General features: G+C 40.9%; 1 protein-coding gene across 1 annotated transcript in view; it reads right to left on the bottom strand.

The window, feature by feature from the left end:
* Window positions 1–6,256: 6,256 nt before the first annotated feature.
* Window positions 6,257–15,268, bottom strand: part of LOC145780182 (protocadherin Fat 1-like) — a 59,467-nt gene continuing 50,455 nt past the window's right edge. The window contains exons 42-52 of the mRNA XM_082591888.1: window positions 14,767–15,265; window positions 14,387–14,641; window positions 12,762–14,289; window positions 12,351–12,554; window positions 11,724–11,992; window positions 11,174–11,410; window positions 10,938–11,044; window positions 10,262–10,393; window positions 9,672–9,753; window positions 8,520–8,779; window positions 6,257–8,141 (exon numbers count right to left, since the gene is read on the bottom strand). Of these exons, the coding sequence (XP_082448014.1) occupies window positions 7,137–8,141; window positions 8,520–8,779; window positions 9,672–9,753; window positions 10,262–10,393; window positions 10,938–11,044; window positions 11,174–11,410; window positions 11,724–11,992; window positions 12,351–12,554; window positions 12,762–14,289; window positions 14,387–14,641; window positions 14,767–15,265 (4,578 nt within the window). The 3' untranslated portion in view covers window positions 6,257–7,136. The remainder of the gene's footprint in view (window positions 8,142–8,519; window positions 8,780–9,671; window positions 9,754–10,261; window positions 10,394–10,937; window positions 11,045–11,173; window positions 11,411–11,723; window positions 11,993–12,350; window positions 12,555–12,761; window positions 14,290–14,386; window positions 14,642–14,766; window positions 15,266–15,268) is intronic.

Raw genomic sequence — 15,268 nt, forward strand, 5'->3', positions numbered from 1 at the left:
TAGATTTAGCAACAGTTAGCCATAGTAGCCTACAGTAAGTCATAGTTAGGCCTATGTATGCACAATTTGCGCAAATTACGCATACCAGTCTTAAGATTTTGGGATCCAAGTTTAAAAACCCGAGATTGCGAGTTACGAGTCCTTCTATTTAAGGTGTCTATGATTCAGCCAGAGAATTAATTACTACTTTGAATTTTGTTTGGTATTTACAGAAGAAAAAAGAGCTATAGCAGAGGTGGGAATCAAACCAACGTCAATGTAATGACTACTACCGCCCTAACCCAATGCGCCAAGGCAACCGATGGCAAAGCGATGATTTAATTTAGCTAGAATTTGCGTTTTTCCTTTATTCTTCCCAAACGCAATCTTGATGACGTCATGAACAGCGTAGCTTCTGATTGGTTCGTGCTGGATTAGATATCTGCATGTTAAAGTGCCTACCGTTTCCACCAGTGGTGCTGTGGTTATATATTATTTTAGGTAACTTATAAAAATGTGGTTATAGTTTATTTAGGTTATTTAAGTATGAGAATGATTTGTTTATCAGTTGAGTTGAATTTTACGGCTGTCTGACTACCTGATGAAATTTCTATCTATCTAATTTAGCTATCTGACTCCATTATCTAATTTCCACACAATTGTTATTCGAATTATAATTTTAAGTTATCAGAAGGTGTTCGTACAATGTTGTAGGTCTATAACACAATTTGAATTTAAACAGTACAGAATAATGAAATTACAGGATAGTGAAACGTTATCACGAGTTATTACATTTTAATTAAACAATCAATTTAATGTTTTTCTGAGAGCTGAACTGGTCTAACTGAGCTGGTTTGATGTGAGCTAGTCCGATTTGATAGAGCTAGAGCTCGTCCGATTCGATAAAGCTGGTCCAATTTGATAGAACTCTGGTCAAAGGACGAACAAACCATTTTATTGTGTGCGCCCTTTTTTCTATTTTCTTTGGGAGCAGTTGCATGGAAAATTACAGAAACTTTAGTAAAAGGCAGGAAAACTTATATGTTGAAATAATGGATCGCTACAGTGCTACTCCTAGTGTTTTTCCACTAGATCTAGTGTTTTTGGATTGCATCTAGTGTTCTAGTGTTTTTTTTTGCTATCTAGTGTTTTTTTAGCGATTTACCGCTATGTTGGTGTGCATAAGTTTGGACAGTGTTCAAAGTAGCCCCACCTATTTTTTGTTTAGCTGCAATGCTGCATCAATGTGTTTGTAGTGCTTTTCAAAGTGGACAGCGAGTTTTTTGTCTGGTTACACCCAATAATGACAAATTTGAGATATTTAGCATAAATACTTTAAAAAAGACATACAAATGACTGTGAAACGTATTCAAAGTAGACTAAAGTAGGTAGCGTAGCCTACCAAACGGTAGGCTAGGCTTACATTTCGTCGGCTTACACTTGATGAGTGTGGAGTTGTTAGACTACACTATAACCTCAGAGATGATTGTGAGTAATATTGCGTTTTTGACAATATATTTGTAAAGGCCAAATTTAGAGAAAATTTTGTTCGCCCCCCAAAAATATTTTACTCTCCTGCGGCCTGTAGCGCACCCAGCATGGGGCTAAGGGGGCTCAAGCCCCCCCAAACCCGCCACCAAAAATCAAGTTTTTGTATGTTCCCCAAATAAATGTTGAGGAAAATAGACGCGCCTCCAGCAAATAAGTTAATTTTTTGTTTAAATTTGAGTTGTAGCTTTTGATTAACACTGCTTCCTGAATTTTGATGTCAAATTGGAATTTGCCTTTGCGTAAAATTTTAAATGAGTCAGCAGAGAATTTTCGATCGGTAGCCTACAAAAAGAACACTCCGTGATACGGTCTTTGATGGCACTTTTGAAGTTCAGATGCTCTCGTCGTCAAATGTCTGGTGGACATACCGATGTACCGTACGTCAATGCTGAAGCACACGGACATGTAAAACTGTATACGAAATTTGAGCAGAAAGACGAAGGCGTCTAGGACTTCAGTTGAAAATACGAACTAATTTTGAATGTTTTGTAGGCTATAAGTAGAAAAAATGTTCACATCAAATTTAATGTTGACAAAATTAGTGTTTTGTTGCAAACTGTTTTCGTGCTAGTTGTTGTTTTCGCACTTATTTGTATTGGCAAACAGGAAGCTAATTCTATTTTGTCATACATGAGGAAAAAGTCAAGATCTATAGAAGATTGCAAGAGTAGACGTAGGAATGAGGAAGCTGATAGTGCTAGTAGCATGGGGTTCACTAGGCTAACTTGTAATCTGATTGAGAGAACAAATCCTGATGTATCGGCAACCGGTGGGTTGTGGGCCGTGAGTGCCTTAAATATTAATCAAAGGGATGGGTATTGGCCTATTGTCACTGTTACTCAGGGGCGTATCCTTAATGGAAGCAAGGGAAGCATTGCTTCCCCTACCAAAATTGGAAAAAAAAGATAATATTTTTTAGTAAAACGATTTCGTAATTTCGTTATCTTAATACGAATTAGAACAGTTACTAACTCATGTCCCGTCTAGGTTTTAATTTTAAAAAAGTTGGAAGCTTACGGAAGCAGAGATTCGTAGCCTACCGCATCCATTGCTTTCGTTTTTGCTATACGAAGAAACAAGGTGAGAAACAAAGGAAAAAAGCAGAGGAAAGTTTACGCGATTTACGTTTCTTTCAACTAATTTGTGGAAGCAATTTCAGAGTTGCTTCATGTTGGGTATTATTCCGGTGCGTAATGAAAAAATCTAAGGCTTTGGGGTCATATCTGCCTTGCAAGAAAAAGTTTGAGCCTAATGTTAGATTTACATTGTTATCCTGGCTACTAGCCTACAGCAGTAGGTAGCTGTAATTGAGCAGTTAAGCTGAATTTTTGGTGTTCTCTATAATTTGAGCCGCAGTTTTTGCCTGTTCGTGTAAGAGCTACCTTTCATTTTAAGTTAATAGCTGTTTATCTACTAATAAATTTCATACAAATATTACCATAATGTTTTCAGAAAGCACTATAATCCATTATTCAAGTGTGATTTTGCAAAAATTTCCCAGAGGGGCATGCCCCCGGATCCCCCTAGGATACGCGTGCTTTTGGCACGCTTTTACCCCCACGACTTTTATTGCTTCCCTTGCTCAACCCACCAGTATACGCCACTGCTGTCAGTACTGTCGCAAATCACTCAGCCGACATTTCTGAATTAGCCCCCCCTAAACTTTTTTCTGGGTGCGCTACTGCCTGCGGCTATGGCTCTTCAGGGCTCTCACTTTCAAGGAAATTCAGTTCTGTTTTGAAATTTTAAGGACTTTTAACACTATCTAACGGTATGGCTGTCATTTTTGTATATTGTGCATGTAAATGATCGTGTATTTATGATACTAGTGTTTTTTTTTTGTGAATCTAGTGTTTTTTTCAGTCAAATCTAGTACTTTTCCATGACAAGAGAGTGGCAACAATGGTTTCCACACCCTCGGAAAGTTAGTTTCCACTCAGCTGATTCAAATGATTCAAAAATTCCCCAATCACCATACCATTTGTCCGCCCCGATAGCTCAGTTAGTTATCGCGTGACTTCTGGAAGGAAGAAGTTTCAAGATCAAGCGGCGCTGATTTAACTCTCGGGATGTGTGCTTGAGCAACGCACGTAAAGGACTGCTCTCCATTCAGCGGTAGCCTATATAGGCCTAGTGGATGGAATAATTCCCCGGCAACAAGATTTCAACAATCGGAAACTCCATTCTGTCAATCTCGGTAACCGGGCCTGCGTCAGTGATTCAATACCTCTACAAGTAGGCTATGCCAAACTGCCAGGATTAAGCTCTGCAGGAAGCTTTCCCAGTCCGAGGATAAAGACTCAATCAATCAATTTCACCACAATGTAGCCTATTTTCCTCGGTTTGAAACTGTAATTTTGCCGATCTTTAAGTGATCTCTCAATCCACTCCTGGAAAATTTTTTAGCCTAAGCTTCTCCATCTTGTGACACTAACTTAACCTCACATCTCCTCAAGCATAGGCTACTCACTGAAAAACTCATCACCATTGTGTTTCTTTTTGTTTGAGGACCATGGGATACCAACACAACGCGCTATTCCTAGGTTTAGCTTGTTTTTAAATCGTTATCCTGGGACTGACCCAACCAGTGAAAGGTTGTTCTATTTCTAGCAGTTTCGCGTACCTACTTGTACCCAAAAGCTTTGAATCAATGACACAGACCATCATCTAGTAATATTGGCGCGGGCCCGATTTGTGGAAACCGAGTAAATTTTCCGCTTAGAGTCAAACTGTTGTCTGTGAATTATTCCATTCACTATAAGTGCCGCTGAAAGAAGAGCTGTGCAATACTCAAGCCTCACCACAAAAATCAAACCAGCGCCGGTTGATCTTGAAGCTTCTTCGCTTATAAAGTCAGACACTTAACCAACTGAGCTATTGGAGCGCATTGATACATGGCTAAGACAAAAAGTATTCTTCTAGAACTGTTCAAGCGTAGAAAAGCGCAAGATGTGTGGACAAATACATAAGTCTTCACTGTTTACATGTTTTTACAGACCTTCTGATGATCCGTTAGGTGAAACAATAGAGGTTATAATATTTAATATCTTTTCAGGAATTCAGGTTTAGAGGTTTTTTTTGCAGATTAAATTACAGTTGTAATATTTAATATCTCCTCAGGAAGTACAGGTTTAGAGATTTTTTTTGGCAGATTAAATTACAGTTGTAATATTTAATATCTTTTCAGAATTATCGATTCTTCACTGTTTACATGTTTTTACAGACCTTCTGATGATCCGTTAGGTGAAACAATTTGTAAAGGCTTCAGATAGTAATAACTATATTTGATTTAATTTGCTCTGCTTTGCTTTTTTGCTTAGCATTGAGCACTTTTTTGTAGTATTGATAGTTTTCATTGTTTTAAGTAATAACTAATAAGTATTCAAAAGTTTCTCAACAATCCAGCGCAAGAATAAAAATGTTGCCCCAGTAAGATGCTTGTTGCGAAGTAGCCTAGGCTATGAAATTTGTAGGTTATCTGATCATTATCTTGCAATGAATGTACTGTAGCTCAATATGCAAAAGAGAAATCGAAAGAATTTCGATGTGGTGCAAAAATGACATTTAACCAGAGATGTAGGCTACGTATACGCCGCAGACTTGCGGGCGCGGCGTAGACTTTTTGTTTACGCTAATGCTTACGGCCACATTTTTTTGGATAGTTGTCGCTTGAGGCTACGCTGTAAAGTTTTCGCGGTTTTTTAGCGCATAGCGTCAACGCATACTGTTTAATGTATTTTTTTCGCTACAACACGCCAATACCTTCCAGCGCTGCAGTTGAAAAAATGTTTTCAATGGGCAAAGACATATTGGAACCAAAACACAGCAAAATGTCAGACGAACACTTTCATATGCTTGTGTTTCTTCGTGGAAATTCAAAATAAAACTTGTTTGTTTCGAGTACTTTATACCGTGTGAATGTTTGGCACCTAGCAAACAAAATGAGTTTAGCCTACCCTAGTGTATACGCTGACGCCGCCAACTTTTTTTACAAGTTACGTTGACGCATACGGCGTATGGTTTTTTGAACGTTTGCGTTTACGCTGACGGCGTCAATATTTTTTGTATGCGTGTACATCACTGCATTGAACACAACTAAAGCTTTTCCTAAAAACGTTTTAATAGTTTTTTAAGACTGCAAGCTGTTTTTTGATACAAAATTGAGCACGACTGTACTTGCAACACTATTCTTTCTGTTTTCATTTATTAAGATAGGCTACCAAAGCAAATAACAGTAAAACTTTGCTTGATATTTGTTTTTGATTACCGGAAGCTACCGTGTTTTTCAATGGCCTAAAAATGTACCGCAACTTGATCTTGCAAACTTTATTGGAATGAAACCTTGTAAGCTATACAACACCAATTGTTACCAGCCACGATCAAATTGCATTGCCGTGTGTTAAAAAATGTTTTTGTAATCCGAAGTATCAAACCATCGTCCATGTGTAGGCCACGCAAAAGTTAATGAAACCTGTCTAGGCTCTGACTTTCATCTGAGCTGAGTATTTGTAATTTTATTCATTTTGCTACAAACGACTGTTCATTCCGCGACCAAACTACGACCTAATAGGCTACTGGAAAAACCTGTTTTTAAGCTACATCATTTTTTTTTTTTAAAGATTACCCTACATCAAGTAGCCTATCCAGCATCAATTATTGATAATTTATTACTCTTTGTTTTTTTTTCTGCATAAGCTGAGTCGCTAGCCGCAAGACGGAGTTGAGTTTTTAATTTTTATTTAATTTGCGATCATGAAAATAAGAATTACTATCAGCGACGTTGCAAAACCACCAAAACAAAACTGAAGCCATAAGAAGCAAGTACAATAATGAAGATCTTTGCTTGCGGCCAGATCTTTCCTACGGTACATTTTTTTAAAATCACGACGAAATAAATACAGTAAATCTACAATTAAACGCACGCAGATCACGGCATTGATGCTCACATTAAAAGAAATCGAAACAACAGCAACTTTCGACTAAGCAAGAGACGACTTCAAGCGAAAAAGCAGAAGCGATAATTGCAGCCAAGCACGCATACAAAAATAAGTTATGATCGATTTGCTGTAACATAAACTACATGTCAAGTAACAACAGAGAGAAAGCAAAAATACTTGACGCAAGTCGCTGATCAAATGTTTCACTTAGAATGTAGTACGACTTGAACTTCAATCAAGTTACAATAGGCTAGGATGCCGATAACACCACGAAATATTTCACAGAAGACCTAGCAATAAAAGAAATTCTTACACTTCAATGTAGCATGCCGTTGTTGCGCAGCCGCACAATGGCCTTGAGTCTGCAGCAAAGAGAAAATGAATCACGATAATACAAAAATAGGGTCAGTCATCTTCAGTACGGTACGAGCAAATTGCGCACTGATTAATGGAGAGGAATGCACAGTGAAATAGAGCTGGCCTTAAGGTAAATAAAGACATCGACACATCAGTGTAGTAAGATGCTTTACATATTCCCCTTGCTTCAATATGCGCAGTCTGACCTCTAGAAAAAACGCCAACGTATTCTAACGACTAAATGTGTTTACTTCGAAAAAAACAAGACGAGAGAAGTTTTCCAGTTGTTTGTGCGTAGAACTACAAACCGCATCAGACGTCAGTTACATCAGTGTAGTTATTTGTTGCATCACTTGGCATGTTGTAGTGCAAGTCCCCCATTCCAGCACCTGGAGGCAGCAGATGCATTTTCTGGTCACAAAAAAGATCATTTTGGCTCCCATTGTTCCTTGAATGGCCGTGTTTCTTCTTCAATCGTTTGACCCGAGATTTACAATCTGCTGGCACGCGGCTTTTTGAGTTGTGTTGGTGACCGTTGTGTTGTTCATCAATAAGAGAGTCGTCTTCTTCTTCCGCTTCTGAAAGAGATGACATCGCAAGTCGCTCGCTGTCGAACCGGTCAGGAGGACGAGGGGTTTCGTAAGGCAAAAGATTCTCTCGGAGATGTGCTGGCTCGCCGTAAGATGGGTCTAAACTGTAATTGCTCCCGGGAACTGAATCTGAAGCTAAACTCATGTCGGATGCATTGCTTTTGTGATTGATGAGATACTGATCCGGATGGAACCGAGTGCTTCTTGCAGCTGCCGGAGTTGGAACTTCCGGATCGTATGGAGGAGCGAGCAGCGACGAGTAAGAGTGGTTAGAAGTGGCTGGAGGCAGTTTAGAAGCTAAAAGCATTTCATCGTCTTCTTGTAACGCTTGAAGTTCACCATCAGTAGGTGGAGGAGGAAGTTCAGAGCCAGAAGATCTTGGTGCAGAATCGGAATCCGATGGTCGATCCGAAGAGGAAAATTCGCGCTCACTGCCAGTAACGCAGGCGGATGGGGAAATGCTTTTAAACTTTTCGATACGTTCAACGTCGTCAAGGTCATTGTCGGGAAAACTGTTCGCATAGCTCTCCACGCTGTGTGAAACGGACAGAGAGGCAGGATCTGGTAGTACGGGAGGCAGTGGTCTTTTTTGATGTGAAGATCTGTATCGAGATGAAGAACTACGAAGACTACTGTTTCTGCTGTCCCGATCATTGTAGGCGTTTTCCGGAATACCTTGGTTAGCCATCAGCTGTGAAAGCACTTGTTGCAATGGGATGTGGTCTTGCTGCAATAGAAAAAAAAGATAAAAGTTTACAATTCGCTGCGCAGCATGACAGTGATAACGTTGCTTAGCCTACTTTTGCTCGGTGCAAAACTATCGTTTGTTGTTAGTGCATCGTCAAATTGAAAATCGGACTTCTAATTGTCTTTTTCTTTTTTATATGCATATTGCAGATGTAAATTAGTCTATTCCCGATGACGACACATTGTTGTGTTGAAAACGTTTGAATTTTTTTTTTACTTATGTTATGTTCGCATGTTGTTTAGCGTGAACAAAAATAGAAGACATGTCAAACCCATTGACATTACTCAGCTTTATTATTATGTCCGAGTCCTTTTTGATACTAAAAAAACGCTGCATTTCAAAAGCGCCGTGACCAACCTTGAGTGCTACCATCTGAAGGATCTGCTTCTCCCGCCGCCTTCTTCCGCTATTGTAAAACCCGGACAGGGCATCGCCCCTGTGGCTACGACGACTGCGACAGGTGGACGTGCTGTTGATGCTGCGTCGCGATTCTGGTGAGCTCGGCACATCACCGGCTCCCCGTCGTAGCGCCCTCCCGTACGCGATGCTTGCCATGGCGGGGGACTCCATTCCTGGACCGCCCCCCCGTCTCCAGTCGCTGTCGTCCCAGTGGAAGCCTAAAAATGCAGGAAAGTTAAGAAATAGAAAATGAATAAGCGGCGAACATATAAAACAAATCATACAAGAGTAGACAATTAATAAAAGTGTGAAAATGCAAAAATAGCTTTAAACAAACAAAAAAACACCGGGTCCCACAATTGGTTGCTTTTTTTTAAATAAGCTTCTGTGATAAAATATTGAAAGTAACCATTCGAAATCTGTTAGGTCATTTGCCACAACAAACACAGAACACACAAAGCAAAATATACTAGTGAAGGTGTCATAATCAAGTTCAGTTACATATAGCGCTGTTCAAATGAAAATACTTAAAAATTTCAAGTTATTTTGTTTTTGGTTCCGACTGCGCTTTTTGCAAAGTAATTGCTTTTATTTTAAAACAAACGAAATTTAGACCAGCTATATACTCGAAACGAAGCAGACAAAAGTCTCCAAACGCAGAAAAAACCTAAAGTTTTTAAATCATGGGCTCCCTGAGTTCAACACGAACTATCGAACCAGTTTTCATAGGGTAATTTTTAAATAGTCCTAGTTACTAGTTTGGTTATCAATGGAATGAAAAAATGATGAGGGGTTAAATAATGGAACAAAAACACAATTCACCGAACAAAACTGTTGCCAGTCTGTCAAAAAGTTTAACCACATTACAAACGGCGCGCGTGCAGATGAAAATAATCAAGATGGGTGAAGACGTGCAAAGACTAAAAGACGTCACCTGGAGGAAGATCACTTAAAGCAGGTTTGCTTAGATCAGAAACTAAAGAATACGTGAAAGTCATTAGAAAAGTTAATAGTTTCAACAACGAGGTAAGTGCAAAGAATAAAGAAGTTGTCCAATGATAGTACAGTAGTTAGACTTCAAAGTCATGCAAACCAGGCCAAATAACCTACTTTGTTGATCAACACTGGAGGAGCAACTGATCTTCCTGGAGGAAGGCAAATGGTGGACCGACGAGGCAGCAGACCGGTTATACTGTAGACGGGTTAGTGTAAATAGTTAGTTCAGCCATAAGCTACGTTAACTGGCGGAGGTTAATACAGGTAAATAATTAATAGACGGCCTGAAAATAATACCGTAATCACTAATGCTTACACATCGCTGTTGATAATAATTTTAAACAATTTCTCTTCCATGTAGTAGCAACGTCTACCAGGCAGTTGTTAAAATATCAGTTTGTAAATATTTTTAGTATAGTTTGGTTTGCAGCGTTTAGTTTCATTTGCTAAGCAATAATAGTTGCATAATATCATCTTTCAGTAATCATGGCCGCACAAGTTTTAGTCAGAAGTTTCAAAAACAATATATTGGTAGCTTATAACTTTTAAAAAGTAAAACTACGTGTAATGTGAATGAAACTGCAAAAAATCAAAATACAGGATTATTTTTCACAATTGCAGCAAATACGAGCACTGACGCAACACATACGGTAACCGGTTTTATGAGATATTAAACATCATCAAAAAAATATACTACAAATTACCTTCGAGGGGTCATAGTCTGGCCAAGATGGAGGTGGCTTTCTTATAGAGTCGTTATCGGATGCTGCAGACATGGAAGGGGACACTGGTGGAAGTTGTGGTCGGACATATCCGACTGGTGGTATCCGTTGCTCCTGAAAATACAGAGAGCATGTGAAAACATGGCAGAATTTCTCTCTAAGACATGTGATAATTGGTCATTGGTTGGAACTTCACTTTTGCTCTGGATCTAAGAATTTCCCAGACAGCAAATCAGTCATTTTTTACATTGATTTAACGTCTGCAGACCAGTAAAAAACGAATGATTTTCTGGCTAGGCTTTAACGTTTATCATTCCAAAGCCAAACGTCATCGGCACCACTGCACAAAGAGCAGCTGTTCTTGCCTTGTCTTCAGACAAGTAGACTTTCAACGTTTGTCGGCCGTTAGTTGGGTGATAACAAGCGGGATAGTATTAGAGCATATGTAGGGTACACATACACTGCGGAACAGTAGTCTGTCAGAAACAAAGTGTTGCTGGTGCGAAACCAGCCTACAGTACTTCACGCGCCAGTTTTTAAATAATAGCTCTGAAACGAATGCATACCCGAAAAATTGCAATGATTGGCTCAGTAGGCAATTTCCACGAGAATTCTGCAAGAAGCAGTTTCAAACTGTCCTGCTGTTTGTAACTCTTACCATGTCGTCTACGTTGCCAGTTACGAGATGATACGAATCTCTTGAACTTCGTTGGTACTCAGCTGGTCGCTGAGGGATTTGGGGCGGTCCGGTGTAACGTTGGTTGCCTGATTGCAAAATACGACGTGTTGAAATATACAACTAACCGTTGGCTCAAGGCGCATCAATAAAACAGCCTTATACGTGATATCTCTCACAAAAGATTTTATATAAAGGAAACTAAACAAAATTCTTACTTGGATTGTAATGCCCCATTGGAGTGATGTCCTTGCTTGTTCTGGTCCCGCTCGTGTATGTGCTACCATCGCTGTTTCTTCGCTTTCGCCAGCACACCACCGCTACCACTATCACAGCAATGATGAAGGCAGCACCAGCGCAGGCTGCGATCACGATGGTGATAGAAGATTCGGAGACGATTCGCTCGGAGGGATTCTTCCAACCCGCAACGAATTGGCAGTTTGAATCGTGCGAAACTAAAAGCAAACATTAGCATGCAAACACCGCTATAAACTTTAGTTACCGAGTGGTGAGTGCTTCAAAGCATCAGTAAGCATGTGGATGATGATTTAACAGCGATAGAGAATTTCTTCAATCAATCAGGAGATACTATTATTATGTTAACATTGCAGTTTTGTGATGACAAAATAATATCACTGTAAGTACCTACTTAGATACTAAAATTGGAAGTTACAATCTGCAGACGTCGGATCAACGTAAAAAAGAGCAAATTTGCTAGCTGGGATACTGTACGTTGGTGGAGATCACAGGGAATTCATTCACTTTTACCTTTCGTTGAGTTGCAGTTGCAAGCATAACCTCCGTTGTAGTTGAAGCAATTTGAAACGCCACCGCATCGCTGTTTGGCGGCAGAACTGGTCTTGCATTCGTCGACATCCACCTCGCAAACACGGCCTGACCAGCTAGGGGGACATTGACACGATACCTTGGCACCCCCAGCAGCTACGCAAGTACCACCGTTCCGGCATTGGTCGACGGCCCGACACATGGTAGAGGTTTCACACCTGGGTCCTGTGAACCCGCCTACACAATGGCACCTGAAAGACACGAGGTAATAAGCTGCAACGTCAAAGTCCTTGTGACTTGAGCAATACACTTAGCATATATACAGTATATATATTTTTAACAATGGCGGTTACCATTTAAAGCAGGTGTTCTTATCTAGAGATAAATTATCCAATCAAGGATGCGAATTTAATGTGGAAAAAGATAAGGTGCATTGTGAGTGCACAGGTTTTCATGTGAAAATAGACGAAGATACATTTATGTTCGAAAAGTTAGCCAGAGGTAGGCTAATCTAGAGTAAAGACATTGAGCACCCCCGCTACAAACGCTTGAACGAATACTATTAGAAGAACTATTTTACGAAAGAAAAAATAAAAAGTATCATCTTACTTTATTTTTTCGCCATCGCTCAAACAGTACCCCATGTTCTTGCAAGGCTGGGGTCCGCATGGGTCGAAGATTTCACACCTTTCCCCATCATACTCCAGGGGGCAGTCGCATTGATGAGAACCATCTGGCAACGGCATGCACACTCCACCATTCATGCAAGGCGAGCGTGCACAGGCTTCCATGTCTATTCTGTCAGTTTCACATCTGAAAAAGAAAATACTGTTGAAGGCTAAAATCATACCAAAAACAATTATGTAAAGATTTAAACGGTCTCTTTCTTTAAACGTAGAAATTACGCTTTGCAATGATAATAACCAAACAGAAGCTCTTTACGTTTATCAGCGGATAACTGCTGCCGAAAATGTCTTTATTTCGAAAGTTTGAAAGATCATATCAGCAGACAGCACTTACGTGTTTAAAACATCCGAAGTATATCCGAGACTGATGCCAATGGAGATTGAGTGGGATGGCAACGGCACGTTATTCACAGTCACATCCTCAAGACATCCCCGGAAGCCATGTCGTATCACTGTATCACCTGACATACTTCTTTTCTGTTTACCATCAGTGGCTGCATTTCTCTTCGATTTTCCGCTTGACGGCATCCCTCCAAATGTGAAGCTGTCTACTTTGAGGGGCTCCGTGCCGGCCGATGCTCTAGCGGAATACTTTTCATTGAGTGTTAGTTTGAAAGCAAAAAGCCCTGATGTCCGGTCTTCGAGAAGCTCAATGCTTAAGTCGCACCAGTGACCTTCGTTGACCAATTTAAGCTTTTGCACCATGACCTGACGTCCGTTTCCGCAATCGAAACTGAAATTAAGCACACCGGAAGTCATCTCCAACTTAGCAAAGTGATGTGCTCCGCTCGCGTAGAAAATGGTTGCGTTCGATTGAAATGTGCGAAAGCGCAAACCGATGTGAAATGGAGTATCTCTCACGTCGTTTGACAAGCGATAGTAGGCGAAGCTTCGTCCAGAGAACGACATAATCGTGTTTGCTTTAGCGGGAAGGTCGCATCGGTATCCATCCGCTTCGGCGTTGTCCAGTTTGCATTCCAGTTCACTGGCACATGGGTTGTTGGAGCTTGAACAGATCGATTCGCAAAACTCACCGGTGGTGCCAGGCGGACATACGCACCTCTGCTCTCGTTGAAATCTCGAGGTCAACAAGCTATAACTGGAAGTGGTAACGGGCTGAGGAGGGTGATCGCGAGAGAAGTTATCGAGTTCAGGAATCTGCTGACAACTTCCAAATTCGCAATCCTCTGCAGGACACAAAGCGCCTTCTATTGACTCCACTTGCACCCGGAGCTTTTCTTCAATCAACGTTCGGCTTTTATCAAGGATTCCTTTCAAAGCTTTCGACAGATAAAATTGTCGAGCCACGGTATTTGAAGGAGGTATGCGAACAGCGAACAAGATCTGTACCAAGTCGTCAGTGTCTTGCAGGGACAAAACAAGCAAATCCCGGTCTTGGTTGAAACGATCTGGCAGAACATTCTTGAGTTCATCAACAAACAAAGAGTGGTAGAGGGTTAAGTATTCCTCTGCATTTTGAATCCCTCGAAACGAAACCGAAACACTATTTTTCAAAGCCTCCGGACTCAGCTGACTCACTGTGAGCGAAACAGTTGAGAAACTGAACCGGCTCCCATCGCTGACCCTGACCGATATATTGTGAGTCCCGATTTTAAGAGGGGCCGTGGCAGTGAGGGCGCCAGAGATTGGATCGACCACGTAGCGCTCGAAATCTTCTGGGGAGGTCAAAGAAAAACGAAGCCGCCCTTGATCGAATTCGTCCCGGTCTGTAGCGTGCAGCCGCTGTGTGATAAGGTCACCAGAATATTCGTCTGCAAACAAATATTCAGAGTTGAGTGTTGGCTTACTCATTTTACACAAAACCTTATTCTGCATGTAAAACAAATAAAACGTTTGTTTGCCTAGCACGTTCGTTCAGTGTGTCTTCAGAATAGCGCTGTAATAGGATAAGGTAAAATTAGAACATCTTAAACCATTGCAAAAGAAAAACTAGCTAACCTTCTTGGATGGCAATTTGGACGTGATGAGGCGTCAGTTCCGGAGAGTACTGGCTCTCTTTTAGCACAACAACATTGAGTTGGAGAGGAGGATCTGAAACGAGGAAGATCGGTGTTCCAGAATCTGTAACCTCAACCTTTAGTTGATGCACGAGTCGCTGGGAATTCCTAGCTTGGCTGGAAGGGATGAAAAGGTCATTCAACTTCAGCGGCCTTCGTGACTTCAAGATGTTGTTAGAATCCAAATAAAATAAATCTGAAAATACAAAAATCTCGTTGAACATAAATGATTGGTGAAGACATCGTTAGCTTTACAAATCTTTTATAAAAAGACTTCGTGTTTTGAAAGGTGAAGTACATATAAAGTTATTTAGTTTTTACCTGCATCATTTCCAGAAATGATTCTGAATTTGAACGGTCCCGCATTTCCTGTACCATCAGCGTCAGTGGCGTTCAACATGGCGATGCCGCGGACAACCGAATCACTGGCGCTTTCGTGGACATAGACAGTGCTATTGGCACCATCTAGCGAGTTATGTATCCTTGCATTGTCACCGTCACTTGGCGCGCTTACAACAAACTGTGGTCGATTGTCATTGACGTCAGTGACAACGATTTCAACAACAGTATCCGATGACAGACGTGGATTTCCCGCGTCCGACGCAACCACGCGCAGCTGGTAAACTTTTTGCCTTTCGTAGTCCAGCCCGGGTGAAGCGACAGTAAGTTTTCCGGAAATAGAGTCCATTCTGAAGGGAACTTCCGCGTTATTCTCTGACGATAAGCTGTAAGTGACGTTTCCAGCTTCGCCACTGTCCCTGTCGGAGGCCGATATGCTGACAACGAGCCGATCGGTTTCAGCATCTTCCGGCATGCTGATCTA

The sequence above is a fragment of the Aplidium turbinatum genome, chromosome 11, assembly GCF_918807975.1.
Source record: "Aplidium turbinatum chromosome 11, kaAplTurb1.1, whole genome shotgun sequence".
Taxonomy (NCBI): domain Eukaryota; kingdom Metazoa; phylum Chordata; class Ascidiacea; order Aplousobranchia; family Polyclinidae; genus Aplidium; species Aplidium turbinatum.